Source organism: Rosa chinensis, chromosome 4 (assembly GCF_002994745.2).
Source record: "Rosa chinensis cultivar Old Blush chromosome 4, RchiOBHm-V2, whole genome shotgun sequence".
NCBI lineage: Eukaryota > Viridiplantae > Streptophyta > Magnoliopsida > Rosales > Rosaceae > Rosa > Rosa chinensis.
Window position 1 is genome coordinate 30,885,039 of NC_037091.1, and position 24,346 is coordinate 30,909,384.

General features: G+C 38.3%; 2 protein-coding genes across 5 annotated transcripts; both read right to left on the reverse strand.

Annotated features, from left to right (window-relative positions):
- Positions 1-1,566: 1,566 nt before the first annotated feature.
- Positions 1,567-5,482, reverse strand: LOC112200242 (receptor-like protein 7). Its single transcript, XM_040518716.1, has 4 exons — positions 5,189-5,482; positions 2,610-4,512; positions 2,098-2,331; positions 1,567-1,961 (listed from the first exon to the last, which is right to left on the reverse strand). Exons 1-4 carry the CDS (start codon positions 5,480-5,482, stop codon positions 1,567-1,569), a joined length of 2,826 nt encoding a protein of 941 aa, XP_040374650.1.
- A 13,883-nt stretch (positions 5,483-19,365) lies between these two features.
- On the reverse strand, positions 19,366-21,724 carry LOC112200699. 4 transcript variants are annotated; one of them, XM_040518904.1, is made up of 3 exons: positions 21,466-21,724; positions 21,180-21,385; positions 19,366-19,743 (listed from the first exon to the last, which is right to left on the reverse strand). In XM_040518904.1, exons 1-3 carry the CDS (start codon positions 21,600-21,602, stop codon positions 19,670-19,672), a joined length of 417 nt encoding a protein of 138 aa, XP_040374838.1. In that variant the 5' UTR covers positions 21,603-21,724; the 3' UTR covers positions 19,366-19,669. The 4 variants fall into 4 exon arrangements, 3 of the variants coding, with proteins under 3 accessions (XP_040374838.1, XP_024197478.1, XP_040374839.1); XM_024341710.2 differs by having other exon boundaries at positions 19,496-19,743; positions 21,180-21,367; XM_040518905.1 differs by lacking the exon at positions 19,366-19,743 and adding an exon at positions 20,639-21,062.
- Positions 21,725-24,346: the final 2,622 nt, after the last annotated feature.

Sequence of the window (24,346 nt, forward strand, 5' to 3'; positions counted from 1 at the left end):
CGAAGATCTTTCCATTCTGCTTCTGTATTCGGAAGGATGGAGTCACGAACATTGCCATATCGTTCGCGAAGTGCTTGCCAAAGCTTTATGGCGCTATCCTCATTTATGAACTCAAACTAGAGGTCACTATCCATGTGCCGTTTCATGAAGGCAAGTGCCCTGGAATTATCTTTCTCAGTTTGAGGATCTGGAGCTGTTTCTATAGGACAAAGCTCTTGGATTGTATGCAATAAATCACGAGCAATAAGGTGGATCTCGACATCAACGACCCATATTAAGTACCTTTTTCCTGCATAATCCAATGGAACAAAATCGAGTTTGTTAGTGTTTGACATCCTCAAAGATGAGACAAGAACAAGTTAGTTTCGGAGTCAGTGCTTCCACGAAAACTAATAATAAGATTTTTGAGCTAAGCTACCAAGAAATCAATTTCCAAGAATTTTTTTTGGATTAGACCGAAACAATGATGTTTATATGGTCATAAATCGATGCTTACGGACGCTCTTAGTCCGAAGCTTACGAACACTCTTAGTCCATAATATTTCGATGCTCACGAACGCTCCTAATTCGTATAGCATGAATCTCCATGATTTCGCTTTTTATAGAATCGAACCTGCGTTATAAGAAAGGTGAGATGTAGAAGAAGGGAGGTTGCAAGTCCCCGAGAAAAAGAAAGAAATTTAAAATACAAGAAAGCAGAAACTTTAATTTTAAAAACTTACTTGTTGAAATTCGAAGCAGATTCACTTCTGAACAACTTTCACTTCGATTGATGTACAGGTCTCAAAACGACTCCAATAGGGCTGAAATTTGGAGGTCAGATAGAAGAGACAGAGGTGAACAATTTTGATGAAGAAAGAATTTGATTTGAGGTTCTGAATTAGACGTTTTGGGGCTTGTAAACAGACTGATATGCACAGGAATGAGAGGAGAAAGTAGGAGGAGAAGGATGCAATGGGCGTGCGGTAGTGCTGCTGGGGCAGCGGACGTGCACGCTCTAAAGTTGAAAATATCATAAAATTTATTAAAAAGGGGGCCTCAATTATAGGAATTGAAATAGGGAATTGTGCAGTGCTGCAGGGGCAGCAGGCGTGTGGCGATACTGCAGGAGGGCAGTGGTGGTGAGTTTCGACAGTGGTGGAGCGGCTAGCGTGGGCTATAGTTAAGAAGATTTTCAGGTTTTTTGGTTTTTGGTTTTTGTGGTTAGGGCTCGTGCTAATAACGTGTTTAAGAATAAAGGATTCGAGAGAGATTGATGAGAGAATTATGTCTTTCATTATTGAGAGTAGGAGCCCTATATATAGGGATTACATAGTACATGTTCTAATGATACAAGGAAAACTATTCCAAATAAGACTAGGAATTTTAGAACCTTATCTCCTATTACAAACATGAAACTAATCCTAGTTTGATTAGGCATACATAAGTCGGTTTCCTTCAACAACCAGAACACATAATATATTGCATAAGAACAACATGATATAGGCTCAATACTGCTCTAAACACGAGGCTCATGAAGCTAATGTTCAAGAATTGGCCCCTCATATACATGGATTAAATCAGGACTTAAGTTCTAAGTCCCCTCCTCTGCCTTGTGCTTCTCGGCTGCCTCCTCCTGCTGAATGTCTCTAGAAACCAGTTATGTTTCTTGGCTGTCCAAAAGTTTCCCCCAGCCACTCCAACTATTAGACCAGCAACAACTCCTGGCAGGACCACAAACCAATCTAGCTCAATTTGAAACCCAGAGTCTTCGTCTTGTTCAAAGGCTGGTGGTGTTGTGCTCTCAGAATCTTTACATTTCTTTGACAAAGGTTTTCCACACAAACCTGAGTTGCCTTGGTACATATCCTCTTGGAATGTATCAAACTGTCGACCTTGTGGGATAGGACCATAAAGACGATTGTGAGATACATTAAAGTATGCAAGGAATGTCAGTTGTACCAGATTACTAGGGATCTTTCCTGAGAGCTGATTTTGCGAGAGATCCAACGATTCAAGAGCAATCAAGTTCCCCAAAGACAAGGGGATGAGACCAGTGAGAGTATTGTTGGAAAGATCGATTCAACAGATTAAGCCCTCTTAGGTTCCCAATGATACCTGGAATCTCTCCTACAAATCTGTTACTTGAGAGGTCTATGAGTTTCATAAGATTAGGGGTCTTGAGGTACTCCAATTCAACACCTTTGCTAAAAACTGTAATTCTATAATCATAGAAGAACGTTTCTTGATACTTCCCGCCGAAGAAGATCATGGATCGGAAGTATATATGCTCCTTTGCATCAACAGATTTCATGGCACTCCAGTTCTCTAGGTAGTTGGAAGGCAAGATACCTGAAAAATCATTGCTAGATAAATCAATGATGGACAGCTTAGGGAACTCATGGCTACTTGAAGGCTTCCCAATTATACCATGAAATCCATTAGACCGCAAAATGAGAACTTTTAATTTTGAAGCACTCCTAACCAATATGGGAAGGTATCACTCATCTGATTATTTCCGAAATTAAGAAACAACAACTTAGAACAATTGGCAATTGATCTTGGTAGCTTCCCTTGTAGCTGATTATAACTCATGTCAATCCCTCTTAACCACAAGCATCTTTTCGAACCTATTTGAGGAATATCCCCGTGAAAATAATTGTTTTGCAGTCTCAATATCTGAAGAAATCTGAGATTCTCAAAACATTGGGGAATCTTGCCATTCAGGTTGTTGTTAGACAAATCAAGAATACATAGTGGCCTTGTGTTGCAGAATGTTGCTGGAATTTCTCCTGCGTATTCATTGTTTGAAACAGAATAGTATGATATTAACGGCGATGGAATTGGCAGTGATCCTCGTAACATGTTAGAGTCGAGCTGTAAAGAGTATAACCCATGCCATGGAATAATGACCGGATTTTCTTCAAATCCAGTTAATTGGTTGCCAGAGAGGTTGAGATACCTCAAAGTTTCACCAGTTGAATTCCACATCCATTTTGGTATTTGGCCATGAAGATTGTTGTCAGATAGATCTAGATCCTCCAGGTGACTAGTGTATTTCAAAAATTCCGGAAACTCCGTTAAGTTGCAAGAACCCAATCCTAGTAGTTCAAGCTTTGGAGCAATAGCATTAAATCCAGTTTTGATCTGCACAGAGAACTTGTTGAGCGACAAACGAAGTCCTCGCAACTTTTCGAGCTTGGAAAACTCATCCAATTCAACAGACCCACTCAAGTTATTTGAGTGGAGGTAAATATATTCAAGATTTCTTAGCTCGAATACTGACCTGGGAATTGCTCCTTGCAGATTGTTGAATCGTACGTCTAACAAAGTTAATTGGCTAAGCTGCACAAGGCAAGATGGGATTTGACCAGTTATTTGATTATGGCCCAAGTCTAATTCCAAAAGTTGTGTCAGATTAGCCAAACAACATGGAATTTCACCAGTTATTTGATTCTGATTCAAGTCTATTTCCAAAAGTTGAGTCAGATTAGCCAAAGAACATGGCAAATCTCCCCTGAAGTGGGTATTATCAAGGAACAAGTGGTTAAGTTTGGTCACCTTTCCAACCCTAGACAAGAAATCTGAAACTTGGCCACTGAAAGTATGGATTGTTGGAAGGTCACGAAGATAACTATAGTCATAAAAGGAAGAAAGATCAAGGAAATTGAGCTGGGTGAGGTTGGAAAGTGAAGATGGAACATGGGGATAAAATTTACAAGATCGTATGTTCAACAAATTTAAGGCACGAAGATTTCTGATTGAAGCAGGTATATGACCAGTGAAATCGGCTGCCTGCAAATTCAATATCTTCAAGGGGCTGCTGATGTTAAGGTCATCAGGAAGATAACCGGTTAGATCAAAGTTATCAGCCAAATCAAGTACTTGCAAGTTTGGTAGGTGGAAAATGCCTACTGGGAATTGCCCCTCCAATTTACATGCATGAAGACGGAGAGATGTGAGAGAAGACAAATTCACCAATTTATTAGGCACTGTGGAGCGTATCTCGACGTCAAAAAGATGAAGCTGTTTTATGTTGGTCAAGTTCTGAACTAGACTTCTGAAGTTGGGCATTTTGAGAGGAGGCGAATTTGAAGACAGATGGAGTGTAGATAGCTTGGATAGATATGAAATTTCTGAAGGAATTTGGCCAGAAAATGAAGACATTGAAAGGTTGAGATATGTTAGACTAGTAAGATCATGGCCTAACCTGGATGGTATTTGAGAGAAGCTGAAGTTATTGTCATAGAGGTCAAGCCTCTGCAACTGAACAAGTTGAAAAAGGCTGCTATTGGAGTTGATGGAACCATGAAGATGGCTGCTGGCGAGGTCAAGACCAATAACATGGCCAGAGTCGTGGCTGCATTCAACACCGTCCCATGAGCAACAGTTATTCAGTTGAGGATCTCCTTCTAGCCTACCCCAATATGCAACTTTCGGATAAGCAAAGGGATCTTGGGACGCCGACTTGTCTATAGTGAAATTAGCTTTGAATTGCAACAAGGCAGAGCGCTCATCATCGTGGCAAAGTGCCTGCGTTTGTTCAAAAGAAAAACAGCATGGAGCATTAATGAGCAACAGGAGTATAAAATAACGCACAGAAAAGAAGTCGCACCAGGACGATCCCATTCCCGTTCCCATGAAAAATTATGTTTCTTAGTTTATGTGGAAGTGTATGTACGTAGGTTTGTGGGTTTCACATAACAGAGAACTTAAACTCCCTTTATAGACAAAGAACAGAGCTTCTTTTATGAGCTGGGATGTTAAACTAGAAACAAAGTCTTCAGGAAATTTACAATGACAAAGGTCGTTTTTTCATACAATGTAGTGTGTTTGGCATGGAGCTCTTGAACAATTGTGCATGGTGTCTTACTCTAGTTTCTGCTAGTTTGGTTGTGTATGTTATTTTGTATATACATTTTCCAATTTCTAAATTAAAAATCCCAATGCATTCTTATAGTCAAGTCAATGATCTATGCGATTCATATAAGTAGGTGTTTTCTTTTAGTTAAAGAATATAAGTTTTGTTTGCTTTCTATCGGTCGGTCCATCTGTTAGAATTCCCCAAAGTTTGTTAGGTGGAAAACGCCTGCCGGAAATTTCCCTAACAATCCACATCCTAGTACGCTGAGAAATTTCCCTCCCGGAAATTTCCCTTACAATCCATCTGTTAAAATTCCCCAAAGTTTGGTAGGTGGAAAACGCCTACAGGAAATTTCCCTAACAATCCACATTCTAGAAGGCTGAGAGATACGAGAGATGAAGCATTTGTCAAGAATCGATCTCTACCAACGCTCCCATCTATTTCCTCGTCACGATCACTTTTGTTGAGTCGGAGGGAGCTATCCAGGGAAGCATCTCCCTCCGTAGATATACTGCTGGCATTGGCAGGGTGAAAGCTGGGGAAATTGAAGGTCAATGGAGTTGCAGAGAGCGGCAATAGTAATAAAAGAAGAAGCAATTGAAACTTTAGGGACAACCGGAATGTGTTTTTGACTGCCATTTCTGATTTTTTTTGTTTTTTTTTTACGAAGATATTAGATATGTAGTTGTACTAAAAGTAAATTTCTAACCAACACCTAGTTACGATGACTTTGTGTAGTTAGATTCCATTTGTATACTTGGTGAAATCTGGCATATCTTAACCAAACCTTTTGCATGGCTGGTCGTGCACTTGTATGGTGGTGTATGGTCCAAGTCTCCAAGACCTAAATAACTTTTGAATTTTCTCATTAATATACATTCCCTGTACTATACCCAGTCATATATTCTACATATACTAAATGTGGATGCACTGTTCATCACTGTTCATGTAACAGTGAAATGACGATTTTACCCCCAGCTTTTGACTGAAATTACAATTATGCCTTTTTAAAAAAAAAAAATGAAGAACAATTCTGTTTTGTATTTTTTAATTTATACAAATTATGGAAAAAGTTGTTGTTTGCTGTATCCATTTGTTGCTAATCTATTATTAACAAAAAAAATAAATTATATTATAAGTAGTGCCGATATTTTTTAAATTACGAGTATTCATCTATTATATATGAAACTTGGAAAAAAAACAAACCCGCAGCATCGCGCGGACACATTTTCTAGTATAATCGATGAGAGTGGGGTGCCCGGGAGAAATTTCAACGTCAGGTATCAATTTCATCATGAATCTAGACAGGGTAATACCACTCTGCCTTCAAATAATAGTACTCTTGCCTAATCGAAGAAAAGTCCTATTCTTTGTGCAAGTTGCGAACCATACACATACCTAGCTAATTAGTCTATAAGGGCATCTCCAACAGATTAGCTAAATTCAAATTTTAGTTATATATAACTATTTTTAAAGTAAAATTCAACTCCAACAGACTAGCTATTGTTAAGTTAAATTTAGCTTTAACTAAATTAGCTAACTATATTTAGCAAGAGAATCATGCATAGCTAAAGCAAAAGTTATATTCCTCTCTCATCTTTTGTCCACATGTCAGTTTATGATTGGATAAAATATAGTATATTATTTATAAATAGATACTACTGCTAGAGCAACATTGTTAAATCAATAGCTATATTTCACAATTTTAGCTATATTTAACTACAAAATAATTCCTACTGTTGGATATACTCTAAGAGTCTCCATGTATGCATGCGTACGAAAAAGTTGACTAAAATATTTACTTTTAAGTTTTAGTTGAACGTTGTTCCTGGTGGACATATATGGGCGGCCCTAAAACCTCGTTTGGTTCGCAGAATTGAGTACTCAGGAAAGAGAGTTCTTTTATTTGGCCACAAATTCCGGAAATACTTTCCTGACATACGGGAAAGTTGGGGGGAAAATCATTCCACTCAGACATTATGTGATTGATTTTAAGCAAATTACCATTAGGTACAACTTCAGCACATATATTACCATCAGTAGGCCTGTTTTTTTTTTTATATCCCTTGCGGTACTGTAGTTGATCCATGCAGCCTTTTCCTTCCACTTTTGAATTGGTTTCTGTTAACGTATGAATTACCAAATTGACCTTTGCAGAGTTAGAGTGATTTAACATTACTGACCTTCAATATCATTCTGAAGGATACTTCATTCTTATCTTTGATTGTATTGTTTCGCTCTAGAGTTCAATTTATTGGCTAATAAGTCATTATACATCTACATATACTGAATAGTTGAATGTGTCAATGAGCTTAGTTTTCTCTACCCATAGATCAATATCTTCCCATCCATTATTACATGAAATAGAGGATTGATCAGTAATCAAGTGTTTCAAGCTTGAGCTGAGAAAACTGATATTAGATAAAAATAAAAAATAGGATATACAAGCTCAAAATTTGATCATGATCAACAATGGTCAACCTAAATTCATATAACTTTAAACACTCTTCTAATAGAGCTGAACATATAATCCCCAAAATTTCTTCAACTTTCCCTAATCTTCTTTCCGATTGTTGTTCTGTAGGTGTCTAAGGTAGCCCAGAATGCGTGCGAATTGCATTTATATTGTATGTAATTGGGTCTCTGTACTCTTATCTTCTTCCTTTCAGTTGTTGTATCCTCTTCTCTAATTGCAATAGCCTTTCTCTTTTGTCTTTCATTTGAGTACTTGTTGCTCCTTCCACAAGTGCTTTCCTCTTCCTCATTGTCATTGCTATTAATCTCTCTCTCTCTCTCTCTCTCTCTCTCTCTCTCTCTCTCTCTCTCTCTTTCTCTCTCTCTCTCTCTCTCTCTCTCTATATATATATATATATGATAAAAAAAAAAAGAGTATTGACCCTCAGTAGAACACCCTCAATAACTTACTCATTAAATACTGACCCTCAGCTTACTCATTATCCATGTATCTAGCTAATCCTACCTATGCTATGATAGAACATGAGGGATAAATTTTAAACAAAAAGAAATAAAGCATTCTTAAGCATAACAATCACAGACTAGTCACACATGTTGCACCAAACATTGAGGACTAAGAAGGAACACAAGCCCACTACTCAAAAATCAAATCTTTAGTGTAGATGTTCAAATTTCAATCAAGATGAGCTCTTTTTATTAGAATACAAACCGAACAGAGTAATAGTCAAGCAAAGCTATACACATAATTCACCCAAAGTAGGCAAACTTTAGAAGGCTTGAACACAAAGCAAAGGAAAGTATCAAAAACTATAGCTATTAACCCTCAGTATCTTATAAATTTCTTAGGATGTATATAAAATAGCATCAAATTTAAAGTTATTGACCCTCAATAGGCTACTTACCCTCCCCAATACATAATCATGAGGTATAAATATAAGAAATATAAAGAAATCATATCATGCATCCCACATTGCCAAACCAATGAAACATACATATGCTAGAAATCAATAGTTTTAATGAAATTCTGAAGCTATTGAAACACATTCAAAGAATTGATAAGATGACTATATCAGGCTGAGCTATCTAAATTCATAAACGGAGGCATGCATTTGCATCAATGCAGACTTCAAATAGGAAACCCAACTTGCCTAACACAAATTACTAATAAGATTGCATAAAACACATTGAATGCAACATGCACTCAGTTACATTATATCATTCCACTCAAGCATATACCACTCACTGTTTCAAACTAATTCTATAGAGAATTGGGCTTTGTGATTGGCGCTACTGATCCTCAATAGGTTATTGTTCCTTAATAGACTACTGACCCGCAATAGGTTACTAACCTTCATCAATAGGATTAGTAAGCTGGCTTGTCCCAGAAATAGATGTACTAAAATTTATAAAGATATTCTTCCACAACTCAACACTACTACAAAATATGCATCACACAACAGTGTATAACTGTTGTCCCAAGAGTAAAGTTCTGTTATCTATCTCGGTGTTGTGTGATTACAATACTCAGACGACGGTGAATCACCATTGTGTGTCGATCATAGGGACAACGCAGAAGATAGAACCGTTGTCCCAAATATGCGCATGCCAATGCCAAAAATTGGATGCGCACCGCATCCAATTTGTTGTTTCAATGGCTACTCACACAACAGAATTAAGTTTCCAACTGATGTTGGTTGCCTAATCAGACAACAGAAATATTATGAACTGTTGTTGGATGATCTTTACCACAACAGATATTTGTATATAACTGTTGTGTGATAGTTGTAATTATATTTGTGGCCAACTAATGGCTGTTGTATGTGAGAGATTAAGGTTGAATTTTGCACTAATTGTACAACACAATGGTTCTATACTGTTGTGTGATTCAACAATAGGACAACTGCTTTATGTTTTTTCTGTTGTGTGATTCACAACAAACACATACTCATACAACCTAATTTACGAAATGTCGTTTATTCATTATCGATTATTTGCCTAAAATATTTGCACAAAAATAATGCTCCATATATATTTGCATAGAAACAATGCTCCAATATATTTGTCAATCATCCATACATTCAAGTTTCTAGACCATAAAACCAATAAAAAAAGCATTGTAGCTAGCTTAACATCGCAACATTCTAGCTAACAATTTCAAAAAATGAAAAACAGCAAAAGCTGATACAATATATACTTAACATGCACATATGTAGCTGCTTCATATATGGCTCCTACGTAGAAAGGTCCACTGCTTTCCAATTGCTCAATCACTACATCCATGTCATGCGATGCTTCTCGAGTTTCTTCTTGTCTTCCTGTCCATGAATCACTAACCATTATGTCATGTATCAAAACATAATTAGGGACTAACAAGACTGAGAGAAGGTACACTTAATCAATCAGTCATACTATAGTCATATACCGAATTGAGGGAAAAAACTTATGAGTTCATTAGATATTTATGACTCAATTCGAGAACAGGTAATCTATCATACAAAGTGCTATCAGAATTGGTTGATATGATAGGATATGCAGCAAGAATAAATCTACTGAGATGTAGATACTTACTGGAATACATGCTAGTAACAACTTTCATTATCACCAATTAAAATTGACTGCCTAAGTTCATAAACATGCTTTCTCTGCACTTGGAAAAAGGAACAGAACAACTTCATGAGCAAGAAAGCACAACTCATAAACCTGTTGATCCAATTTATAGATTTTCTCTCTTTTTTTCTCATTCAATTTATGCACACATTAGCATACAAGATGCTTTATTTATAGAATGCTAACTAATTATATAGATCTCCCTGATTTAGTAGTTTTATCACTTAGCCAACATAACTGGTGGTTTCTCCTCAGGGAAGTACAAGAATCACAAAGTCTATACTGCTGGTCAATGAAAAAAATTTCAAACCTAAATAACTGTGATTATAGTAAGCACATGGTACTACAAAAAAGACATTATTTCCAATCGTACCTCCAATACTTCATCAAACTCAACCAGACTCTTTCTTCATGTATTTGATTTTATTATAAAACTGATATAGCAACAAGAAGTGAGAGCTTACCCTAAACCTTGTTTCTGCTCCACATATGACCAAATTTGCAGGCTTGTCATGTTAGAGATATATTTGGGAATTGATCATGTTATATTGCAGCTTCTTAACATCCTGCAGTATAGAGCAAAATGCATAAGAAAAATGATTGTTATGAACTTCTGGATTATTCTAATTAGAAGATACCAAAACTATAAACATGACTCACAATTATTGCACGTTTTTCATGTTCGACAAGTTTGGAAAAACTGAGCTCTCTCTGGTTAAGTCACTGATTACTCTGCCTCATAATAAGAAAGACAAAAGCCTATTTCAGTAATGATCTTTCAAAGCAAAGAAGGGAAAGAATGTGAAACTAAGATAACTGCTAAGTTATAAGTCATGACTCACAAGTATGTCATATTACTTAAGGCAGAAAGAGTAGAAGGAATGGGCCCTTCAAAGCCACTCTCTTGCATCTCTCTGGAGAAAATATTTTGTAGCAATTAATATTACACATGAAGTGTTTGTATACAATTAAAAAGTATAGCAGAAAATTAAAGATCTCTTACATAGAATCACTTCAAACACTTGAAACCATATGCATTTTGATACAAAAATGTATATGAACTTATACACAAAATTGGGTCACACAGAAACTGAAAGAGAAGAGTTAGTAAAAGTACCAAGTTGGCTTCAAATTAGCAGCAATGAACAACCAATATCCAATAGTCCTAGTAATCAAAGCATTCTTTGGTCCCAGTTTCCTAACCACCGGAGACAAGTACAAAATCCCAAGCGACGTTGTTCTCAAATCCTCCTCCTAATACCAAAACCCATATCAATTTAGCTACAAATCAATCAAAATGTTTTTTCAATTCACCCCTTAAATTCGAAAAGCCAAACTCACAATGTTGATAGTGCTTTCTAGATTCTAAGCGGCATCGTAAGCAAGAAAGATCAACAAAAATGCAGAGATGATAACATGAACATCTCTGGTATGACTATTTCCCTCCTTGACCGGCAAATCGTCGGCGACAAAGAGAGACACTATCTGATGAACATAGCGTCGTGGACCTTCTTGTCACTGGCCCAACACAACGCCGCATCATCGAAACAGCACAGCACGTTCGCCTCCGCTGTTACGAACACCTTCGCCTCCGCTGTTACGAACACCTTCGTCTTTTGTATCAATTCAATTGACCCTAGTTTGAGAGCGAGGAGGAGAGAGAAAGTGGATCTGGGGCACTCTATCTCCTTCATCGCTAAAGAGGAAGATGAACAATCTAAGAGAACAGAACCCTAAATCTAAGAGAAAGGTAGAGATAGATAGGGAACTAGATTCAAAATCTACCTTTGGTCTTGGTTTCTTGATTATCTTAGAGGGAGACTCTGTTCATCCTCAGCCATTAGATTGAGATTGAAAATTTAAGGGTACAAAAGGAGAAAAGGAAAATTGAAATTGGAAGAGTGAGAGATGAGAATGGCGGTTGGCAAAGCTGTTGAGAAGTTGAAGAAGAGATTTCAGTGCTAGGTGATTCAAAGACATCGATTTCGAAGAATAGAGTGAGGATTTAGGGAGAGAGTGATCGAGGGGAAGAATAGAGAGGTTGTCGAGTCCAAGAACAGAGAGAGTATCTAAGTTTGTAAAACTGTGGAGTAGTGGATGACATATCCTATCCTTTTTTTTTTTTTTTTTTTTTTTTTTAAGTCTATGAGACAACGTATAATCAAAGATCTGTTGTATGAATGTAAAATTTTTTGACAAACAGGGGGAGGGAAATTTTGCAGCCTGTGTCTGTGGGTTTCATTTGAGTGAAACTTTGCCGCTCGCAATTTTGCACCTTGTTCAGACAACAGAACTATAACAATCTGTTGTACAAACTTGTGCATCTTGCACTAGGTACACCTAGTAGGATTTCTCAAAATTCATACAACATTTCGTTAAACAACAGATAATAAAAAACTGTTGTGTGGATAGTTCTAATTCCATTTTCGTGAGCTTGTTCTGGGAGGGAATTATGTGCTCATTTCCTTCCATTCTAGGCCTCTGATTTACACAACAGAAACTTCTTAACTCTGTTGTGCAATATCTTCCTAAAAAACAGGTTTTCAATTTGATTATATTCACACAACAGAAATAGATTTTGTACCGTTGTATGATAGAGTTTGTGTTAACACACAACAGCAGATTTGTGTTCTGTTGTGTGTTTCTATTTTTATAGTAGTGCAATATACATATATAGCCTATAAGAATGCAAACGACCTAATCACAAACAAAAGAGCAGAACAAAAAATATCCAAACCAGAAGTTGTTCTATACATCATAATGTAAATCAATAGCAACAAGAATGAAATAGAAAAGCGATAATTTCATCAAGAAAGATGATATGTTTTTCAAAATGTCATTGTTACAGAGCATTGCCACAATATCCAAAAAAAAAAAAAATTACTCTCAATAGGATTAGTTCCATATATGCATCTCTAAGGCAAAAAACACTCAGTGCTTCACTTTTCACCAGATAAATAGATGATAAATACAATCCAAGATTGTAATATGATAACAAAAGGACAAAAACTCAACTAATCCAAGATTTCAAGTGAAAAGTCAACTTATAACTAAAGGACAAAAAGTCAACTAGTTGACCATTGGGTCAAACGAGAGTCCAAGACAACTTGGCCCGATAGCAAGAAGTCCATGGCCCAAGACTAAAGAAGCACACAAGTGAAGATCCAAGCTCATTTGTATTACATCTAAATTCAAAATGGATGTAATGACAATAATAATAATATACCACACATCACACATGTGGATAAGATATTTATTTGTGTTCACACTAAGCACACACTCACTTACACATTTACCCTCCGATTTTCTTTATATTTTCCAAAATATTTTCTAATCTTTTAATTCTCTACATTTTTATTAGGTTGTTTTAGTCTTTTCATTTGTAAATCCATGTGAGCGTGAGCATTACAAGCACTGTTGTGTGTTTCACGACCCTATATAGGCCTTGCTTGGTGCAAGGCTGTCGACGTGACTTTGTGTGATGCAAAGTCATGCTTGAATGAGGCTTAGTGGCTTGTTTAGCATTTTTTCTATTTTTATTTGTTTGTGCAAGTGATTTTTGGTGACCTAGAACCATAGGATTCTTAGCTAGCTAGTAATCCCTGATGTACGATAAACCGGGACGTAAATACTTGTCATCTTTAATGACCATGTTGATTGTTACGCGGTAGGCGAATGAAAAACGCTCAAATCATTTAGAGAGGTAAGTAGCAATATTAGATGCATGATTAGATCTAATTTGTGGTTGAGATTCATATAATGATGCATTAACTAATTGTTGTGTACTTCTTTGGGTACCACATGCAGGGAGCTACCTAGACTACATTTTGTTTCCCAGAACCTAAGGTTACGTATATATAATGAATGCATTTCTTCTCTGTTTTTGTTTTGTTTTGTTTTTGAGGAACTTAAACTACAAAACTGTTATGACATATTTTCCAGTTAAAACAAAAACAAAGAAGAGATGCATGCATTATATATACATACCCTCAGGTTCTGGCTCCTATCTTCGTTTTGGACTCCAACTGTGTTGTGCAGAAGTTGTCTTCATCATCATGGCAGTATAAATTAAATAAGTAACTAGCACATTTCGTTCGCAGTTGACCTTAAGAGTTCCTATGACTTTAACGTCCAAAATTGTATTCAAAATACCACTGGCAATGACGGCTTCTCGTCCTCTTCTCAAGACCCTTATTTTGCTTGTCACACCACACTCATTGTTGGGGCATGCCACAACCAAGTGGTTCAGGTTGCCATCCTCAGCATCTATAGCATGGCTGGCCTTCAAATGAACAATGTTAAGAAAATCCTCGGATGATTAACAATATCTTGATTGCACTTGACGTAGTGGAGAGTGATTACATGCCCTAGATGTGGATCACGCCAAGTTCCATGCATGATGCAGCATATTTCCTCTTCCCTTTGTGCATTCACAAGACAAATGACAAGTCAGAATTTCAAAGGCATCTCTACTACAAAGTAAATCAAGGCATAGGACCATTTGGAATCTCAGGCTGCATATGAGACTTGACTCTTAGAAGAATGTGCTGAATCACCACTATCCATGGTAAGGAAGAGAAAACTCAGACGAAAAAGAATTAAAATAACAAAACAGAATAAGAGACTTGTTGAGAGGAGTGAGGGTTTTCAGTAGTCGTAGGGTTTTATGTCAATGCCCTTAATCATGTAGAGAGTGTTGTTCATCATTAGAGTAATATATACTAAACCATATAACTAATTATGAAGCTTTAACTTTGGCTTTGGCTTTGGATGTATGCACTTACTTCTTAAGATGTATGAATCTAATTGGTCACAAGTATTGGGTCTTCAGCCTTGGAAAGAAACATACAAGCATGCATATATGCTTTATAGCTTCTACCACATTAGTTATACACATAATATCGTTATGAGTGGAAAATTTTGCCACGCATTAATGTATCATTACATTACAATTTGTAATAACATCTAGGCCATCCATTTTACACGGAAAAATTCAACGGTTGTAAAAAGACCGAAGCAATTACAAGAGAGACTAGCTACCTACTATGTAGGCAATATTACCGTTACGATTCTAACAATCGTATTTAGAAGAACCCAATTTCAATATAATCTAGCTCATGTACAACTATGCTTGGGATCTAGTGATGCCATCTAGCAATTGGTACGGCGATACGTTTTTGAATTGTGATGCTTTGAGGTCTAACTTGGTTGTTATGTTTTTGCCAGTGTGTCTGCGTTCTTTTAAATTTTGTGTCTGGTTTCTTGTATATGGGAGTGAATGATGAGTGTTTGGAAAATTTGAATGGATTTTGTAAGAGAATTCGAGGGGTTTTCGAGAATGTGGATGATGCATTTATTAGTAGAGATTTCGAAGGGTTTTCAAGAATGTGAAAGCTAGATCAGCAGGGAGCAGATGTTGTTATTGATAATCTTATAATTACCGGCAACAACTCAAATTTGATAGATAAATTCAGGGAGGCCTTGAGTTCTCAATTTAAAAAAAAAAAAATTTGAGACAGTAATATTTATTTTTCACCACTACATTCTTTACCAACCACGACTAATTCATAATACCTGAAATTGACTGACCAAATTACTCATAAAACTCGTTGCATGACCTTGACCTACCAATCTCAGAATTTTTTTGCAGAGTCCAAGCCAACAACTTTTCGGCCACAAAATCAAACTTCAACTTACTGCACATCGTCAACAGCTGACCGCACATCGTCAATCCGAGCAATGCTTGATGGCTTCAGGTAAACTTCAATTGAAATCCACAATCAAATCCTATTATTTCTCATCAAATAACATAAATTTACAACTCAACCATCACAAAAACCCTAATTAGAATGATTTCAAGCTTAAAATGAAGAGCAATTGGATATTAATGATGAAATTGTGCCATTCAAACCTAAAACGAGGACTTTATCATGGGGAATGAGAGGAGAAGGAGTTGAACCGATGACTTCCACGACACCGTTTTGGTCTACGTTATCGGCAATGGGGGTTTTGTAGGTAGATCTTCATCGAACTCAGAACACTCATTTTTGAAGGTTTATAAGGGTGAGAGCCCTCCGTACAAAAAGAAATCAAGGCGTCCGTTGCCTCCTTACCCTTCTCGACCTCAATCACTTCTGGCGACGCTGTAACTCCAACGAGAGAGAGAGAGAGAGAGAGAGAGAGAGAGAGAGAGAGAGAGAGAGAGAGAGAGAGAGAGAGAGAGAGAGAGGGTAGAAGACACGTAAATTAAGAAGATGTGAAGGAACAGTGTTTAATTTCAAAATTTTGAAATCACATTGTTGAAACCTGATATACCCTTTCCTGAAAAGTAAGTTGTCATCTACAAAAAGAAGATGATGAATATCTAGAGCACCCTCACAAATAATGATACCCTGCAGTTCTCCATTAGCCACTTTACGTTCCAGTAGAGCATAGAAAATCTCTGCACAGAGTAGGAATAATTATGGGCATAGGGGATCCCCTTGTCTGAGAACCCTGATTAGAGTTAGATTAGCTCTTGGTTGTCCATTAATAAAAAAGGCATATCTCACATATGTAACACATTTCATGATTAATCCAATCCATGGCTCATCAAAACCTAACCTGAAGAGCACAGCTTCCAAAGAACTCCACTCCATACAGTCATAAGCTTTGCACATATCTAATTTCAAAGAGAAAACCCCCCTCCGAGCTAGAACAGCAATTATTGTTGTAGGGAATTGTGTATTTATTATTCATAATAGGAGCCCTTTATATAGGGAGTTACAAAGTACACAAAAGGTAATAGAATCCGAATACATTGAATACCTAGAACCTTCTCCTATTACAACTCTAAACCCTAGTTTGTAGAGGCACACATTATGTCGACATCCTTCAACACTCCCCCTTGTGCTGCTCAAACTTGGTGATGATGCTTTGATAGTTGCCTCACTAAAAACCTTGCCAGGTAACAAAAACCCTGTGAGACAAAAATAACCCTGGTCGAAGGACAAAAAGAGCACAACACGTCATTCACTCTTCGAGATCGAACATGTAGACATCATACCTCCCCCTGATGTCAATATCTCCCCCTGATTGCTACAATCATGGGAGTTCGGATAACTTTCTTAATCTATTGCTCTTCACATGTTTCTTGAAGGTGGATTTAGTATTGACTTAGTAAATAAGTCCGCTACATTATCCTCAGATCGGATTTGGTTCACTTCAATATTTAGAAGTGCCTGTTGTTGCTGATTGTAAAAGAACTTAGGCAATATATGTTTGGTGTTGTCGCCCTTGATGAAACCTAATTGCATTTGTTCAATTCAAGCTGCATTATCTTCATAAATGCATGTAGGTTCATCTGTGGTAGACTTCAAACCACAAGTTCCTCGAATGTGTCTAACTATAGACCTTAGCCATATGCATTCTTGCACGGCTTCATGTAGAGTAATGATCTCTGCATGATTTAAGGAAGTAGCAACAAGGGTCTGCTTTGTAGACCTCCAAGATATCGCAGTGCTTCCTATGGTAAAGACATAACCCGTTTGGGAGCAACATTTGTGACGGTAAGAGAGAAACCCTACATCAGCAAAATTCATCAAAACATCATCATCGTTTTGATGTAAGGGAGGAGGATGGGTGGCCGGCGGCTTTGCCGATCACGGCGTCTTGGACGGTGCCACTTGGGCTAATGAGATCCGTTCTCATTCTTCTGTCATTCTTTTCTCTCTGCAGGGATAGAACAAGCTCATATCTATCGTACATTTTAAGTAACGAAAGATTGTCTTTATACTAGTCCAATGGTGTTGCGTTGGCGCATGGCTACATCTAGCAAACAAGTTCATAAAAAATGAGGTGTCCGATCTTGTATAGTGTTAAGTACAATAATGCGCCTATTGCACTTAGGTAAGACACTTCTGTCAATTAACACGTCTTCGTCATCATCCCTGGGACGAAACGCCTCTTAGGGTCAAGACTCAGGACGACCATGGGAGTGCATCTTTGACTTTATCAAAATGCAAAGCATTTATTGACACGGTATACAAGTTCTAAATCTAGACAAAACCGTGTTCTCCCAAGGTCCTTCATCTCAAACTCGGATTTCAGGTGTTCAGCGGTTTCCCTTAACTCTCAAGGGTTCCAATTATGTTTATCAACATAAACCGTGATAATTGCAAATCCAGAACTTGTCATGAAAATGCAGGGGCATAGTTCATCATATCCCTTCCCAATCAAGTAGTCACTTTAGTGAGCGTTTCACCCTCATTGCAAATGCGCTCCGTGGTCAAGAGTCACTTGATTTGGGTAAATGAAGTCCACAAGAACCTTCATTATATTTCATATCTAGATCCCCATAGAGATACATAGTGACCACATTCGTAAGCTGCATGTTCAGTTATTTGGAAACTACCAAACTGACAAGGTAGTGGAGTGCAATGACATCCATTACGAGAGAATATGTCTTCTCGTAGTCGATTCCAGGGCGTTTTGTGAGAAGCCTTGCGCCATAAGGCGAGATTATTATATCTTTTTCTCATCACGCTATCTAACGAAGACCTATTAATGTCAACAGGTTTTATGTTAGGAGGTGTTGACATCTCAGGCCCGAAATCCTTCCTCTTTGCTAGTGAATCCAATTCAACCTGAATCACATCTTTCCATTTAGGCCAATTTTCTCTACGTTGACATTCAACGAAGTAAGGTTCGATGTCATTGATTTCAATAATTCCACGTCCTCATGTACACTAGTGTAGTTCGTAGAGATCTCTATATTCTCAGGAATTGGTTCTAACATTGAGGCGTCCCCCAACGATGTCTCTTGGACATAACCATAATCCAGAATATTCTCATGAGACGGATTTTGAGTGTCAATGATCAATGGATCAAGTTGTGCCAAACTCGCTCTCTTCCTAGGACGAGAATCCATCGAACCTATGGGTCTCCTACGCTCTCTAGCGGAACCCATGGCCTATGACGCCATTATGCCACTTTGTGGCGTCACCATACCACCATCCATGGTAGTGGTGCCGTACCCATCTCCTCTGGGTGGCACTATGTCCTCCTGTAGGGACATCAATCCTTGCAGACATGTTTGCAGCATGTATATGTGATCTCATCACTTTTAAGGGATCAAAATGAGACATAGTGGGGACAGACCACGACAATTCCTGTCGTTTCTGTTGAACGTTGACGTTTTAATCTCCCCCTAACAACGGGAAGACTGTCTCATCAAAGTGACAATCCGCAAATCCAGCGAAAAAAAAAAAAACAAAAAGATAGCCTGTCAAGAGTTCTACATAGCGGACTTATAGTTGGAGACACATGTCCAACACAAATATATATATATATATATATATATATATATATATATGCATTCGTTGCAATGACTCATGTTGGTGTGTTGTGGCAGCACAATTGGCACATGATGTAACGCCCCAAACCGCACCTCACCAGCTTGGGCACGTTACAGTGCCGCGGAGCTCTAAAATATAAACCGAAAGCTCGATTCACATTCTAGAGGACCGCTAGGCATTTCGTTAGAAAACTTTTTGCAACACACAGCGGAAGCTATCGATATTTTTGAGGTGAAGAACTAGAGTTGCTGATATCTATTTCACTCATCCAGTACTTGGATAAGGATCACACGAGGTATGAATTTCAATGAAAGAGAATTCAACTAACTTTGACACGATGCTAAATAACCACAAGTTCCGAAACACGGAGTTCGAGAACTGGAAATCAGAATAAAGCCCAGAAGGTGGTTTACCAAACTTGTTCTGCACACCCAGCTCCGTCCGCTATTGTCCCGTCACCAGTGCACAGTACCTGCATCCATACTGTTGTAGGGGGTGAGCTTTCGTCCTCGCTGCTCAACAGGAACTCTACCTCAAATTGACTCAAAACCAATAAACAAATATTTGGGCTGCCCAGTATGAAAACATATTTAAACCAAATATTTAAAAGAACGAAAAACTTTAATGTTTTTCAACTTGAAAACCGATGCATGATGCTTAAATAAACACGGCGCCAAATCTCAGTATTACCTGATGGCCGGTCCCATAGACCCACTACTCGACCTTACCTCAAATTAATTTATCACCAGGTAAGCGTAGCGAGAACGTCCACTACCTAGCTATACACACGTACCGAGTCCGTGATTGCAGATACTCGGACGACCGGTATAGCTAACCCTCCGGAGGTTTTGGGGATCGAACCCAAGGAAGTCAGAGCCACCCTTCGCTCTCAAGCCATCACATATTTTCTCACGGATTGGTTAGTGTACATTGCATTTTACATAACCAACCCATACCACTTATCATGCATCACATTAATAAAATATAAAAGAAACTCACAAACCGAGGAGAGTCCTGAATCCCTACCTGGATTCCGATGCGTTCTCTCACGTACTCCGAGAGTTGCGAACCTTCTGTTCCTTGGATAACTGGAGTCCTAGATTCCGACATTTCGACCGTTAATAATCTATTGAACAATTATATGGAATATCGACGATTAATAAATCGTCCAACCAACTTTTCCTAGTTTGACCAGGAGTTGACCAATTTGTCCACGTTTCACTAATCGAGACCGGTTCGATAATTAACTCAAATTACCGAACAATGACTTGATATTAAGATATCAACCCAATATATTAGGTGCACTAAAACTTTACTCAAGCCACCCAATATATACACATTTCTTTTCTTTACTCACGGTCATTTTTACAAAATGCTTATGCAAACCAATGTTATAACAAATTCCCAACTTCATGAACAAATGAATTCGAGTATCCTTAACAATTTCGTCACATAGTAATTCGTCGGAAGTTACTATGGACACCCAATATTATTTTAGGCCATTTTCCACATCATAATTCCAATTTTAGCAATGATACTTGAACTGGCCTTGAACACAGATTTAACAAGAACACCATTTGACACACTGCCACAATACAATCTTTATAATCACAGTCCATTCAAATCGACACACAGTCCATGCTGCACACGCAATCAAGCTTATACAACATTCAACCAACCAAATGTCCATTTCAAGGCCACCATAACAGATTATCAACTCAAGCTACTAACTTCGGATTTGCATGACAATAACCAAACTCCAATTTCAACGTATCAAACCAAAATCACCACACTCAACCAAACTGTCGAAGAGTACAGAAAAGCAGAATTTCAATCTCAATCAAGCCCAACCAACTCAGTTCACTAGCTCTGGATTACCATAACAAGAACAAAACTTTAACACATGGTTCGAATTATACCTTCAAGAACTACTTGAATCGAGCTCAGTTTTACACTCTTACTGTCGAAACTGGCCGATGATGAACTAGTGAGTTTCGATGCAAACGACGCAGCAAGCTTCACAATTTCTCCTCTGCAAGTGTAGTGACGACTGAAACCAAGCCCAGAAGCGTTGGAGCAGTCGTCGGCGGCATCCACGACATCGAACCCGAAACCAACCCAGAAACCAGTTTGTCAAAACTTGATTTAATCGAAAATCTAATTACAAAGGCTTGTTAAGCACGACGAGGAGGTGAGGTTTCATACCACAAGTAGCTCAGAAGGTGGTCGGAGTCGCCGGGAATTGCAGAACTCGCCGGAGAAGACACAAAGCTTCCAGTCGTCAATTCTCCGTCTACGATCGATGCATGGATGATCAGAGACCACCGGAGGGTAGACGACATCGAGACGAAGAGAATGATGGCTGTGCGCCGCCGTGGGGTGGCCGGAGGTCGGCGTTCTGGCTGGGTTTCCTCGGTCGGGTCGTGCTTCGGCCTGAGAGCACCGAGGTCTCGTTTTCTCTCTCTCTCTCGTTGATTTGATCAACACCTATAAGTAGAGTGGTCCAATTAACATGAAAGGCTAAGATCAAGCGGTGGAGAGAATGGAAGGCTAGGATCGCACCACCTATTTTCCATTTCTCTAATTAATTTCTAAAATCTCAAAAACTTCGGAAAAATAGTTAAAAATAGCTCTGGTATCCGGAAAATTCCCCGAAAATTTCCACGAACTCGTCGTGCCGTAAACTTTACCGTCCACCTCCTAAATTGAGGATTTCACTTTATGTATAATTCTGAAAATTTCCTCGAGCATCTTGACATTGATCGAGATCGTTGAATAATTTTGCGTACGATCTCTATTAAGCTCGATACATTTTTCTGGGGCTCACAGTTCCACCCCCCTTAAATAAATTTCGTCCTCGAAATTTCATGATTGGTCAAACTGTCAATAATAGTTTACTTTTCATGTCGGACTCCAGTACCCGTAACATTTCCAGTTTCTAATTTCTTGTGGTACAACTCGACTATTTCTGGTCATACATATCAACACCGGAGCTAACATTTCTCTTTACCAAGTGTTCCTCAATTATCACCAACAGGATACACTTTGCTCCGCTATTTTTCACTTTTCTGTAACCACAAGACATTTGTTAGAACAACTGGACTGAGTGATTAACAATCTCACTACTCTGCTCATAACATTGCCATTACTCTCCCCATAACACTGCCATACTTGGCATTTCCACAGACAATTTATGTCTATACCAAATAATACTGGGTAACTACCAACCTTGTTACCCTAACTCAATATTGCCACTGCTGGCAACTCAAAGCCGACTCACGTCTTCATCCAATTCCCGCTCATTACAAGTACAACGTCCCGGGAATTGCAGTTTTGTCAAAAGACATACTTAAGTACTTGTAGTCAAATACAACTACCCGTAGGTAAACTTATGTTCCTCACGTGGAACCCACGTCAACTATGATGAACAAGTCGGCGTTGTCACTGCGATCCGTAGCTTTGACGACCATTAACATCCAATGGAAAACACTCTGTTAACAATTCACTGGTTGTCACTAACATGGAATTCGCGATTCATCGTGGTAAACATATCTGTCCTCAAAAGGACAACCACACGCGATGCTGGCTAAGTATCCGTCTTTTCTAGTCAAGTTATACAAGAAAAGCACGACGGAACCTAACAGCAAATTTCCAAAAGTTATTCCACAAATTTCCACGTGACGAAACTTTACGAATTTTCTCGTAGTGCACCCGTCGTTCAGACCATGTCAAGCCATGTCGCTGAAGTCGCAAGTTGCGTTCCTAATGGTGACGACGCAAGCTTTCTACCTCTCGTTCTTTGCACGTCTCTTTCTTGCCTTTCGGTTGCCAATCATCTAGTAGTGTAGAGAATATCCTCCCTTACTACAGTTCACCTTGACTTATATGGATAAGCAACCGAAAACAATGCTCAAAACTTCATTTTGCAAATTTCCTAAGGAAAGGAATTTGAGCTCTAGGAAATTCCAAATGATTTCCAATACCAAATCCGTAAACTTCCAAGAAGGGAAGACAAAGGAAGTGAAAATTTTCCAGATCATTGGCAAAGATGCCACACATTGTTGTGTTAAAATTTCAAAATTTCGAAGCTCTGGGAGTCACTAGAAATTGATTCCAAATTTGCTACAACAGAAAGTCAGCAAAACTTTGAGATTAAAAATCTCAGCCTTGAGACTAATTCGGAGGGTTAAAATTCCCCACCTTTGGGTGAAATTTGTTGGAATTGAAAACAATTTTAAAAATAACTTTGAAATCACTTTACTCGAAATACTTTTGCAACCCGAAAAACCTTTTCAAAACACAAGATTTTCTAAACCTCGGAAACAACTCAATTGGAGAGGTTTCAACGTTGAACTAGCATGATTTCAACTACAACCAAAACTTTAATAAGGTTGGAGAATCGTAAAACAACATCAACCAAAACGAGGAGATCAAAGTCAACGTAACTATTAGAAGGAAGAAATACTCGCAGTCTTTCTAGGATCCTTACCGGTAACACGTGTTGTTATAAATGGCCAGAATCCCAGCGAGTCGCCTGCCCTTCCTTGAAATACGTTTGCCTTGATGACCTTTCACCTAGAGTCGAGCGGTTTGGTCCACGAAACAAAGTAGCCTTATTTTCTCGTACGTACGCGAATCTCAACGTCCAAAACTCGAGTTAACTATAGCCATAAGTGACATGGAGTTTCTGCCGCATATACGAGTGAGTTGAAGAAACATAATTTGAGAAGTCACCATAGAGGTCGCAAGGTGGACGCACACCTCTTCTCCTTCTTTCCTTATGACACGCTTCGGGTCCACGCTGAATCCGCATTATCTTGTTTAAGCATTCCAGAGGAGGTCTACACACCTCAAAGTGTAACATAGGGTGACCTTAGTCAAACCCATAAATCTTCTAATCGCGTAGCTTCCTCAGCTACCCCAAAGCAACACCTTACATGGTACCACTCGCCGAAACCATGCTTTCAGATTTTACAATCCTAAAATTTCACAAGCAATGTCAAATGGCGAGCACTAAAGCACAATTAAATCTCTCTTACTTAATTTCGAAGTCGACAGGTCTAAGCGAGGAATTTCATTCCGCTGT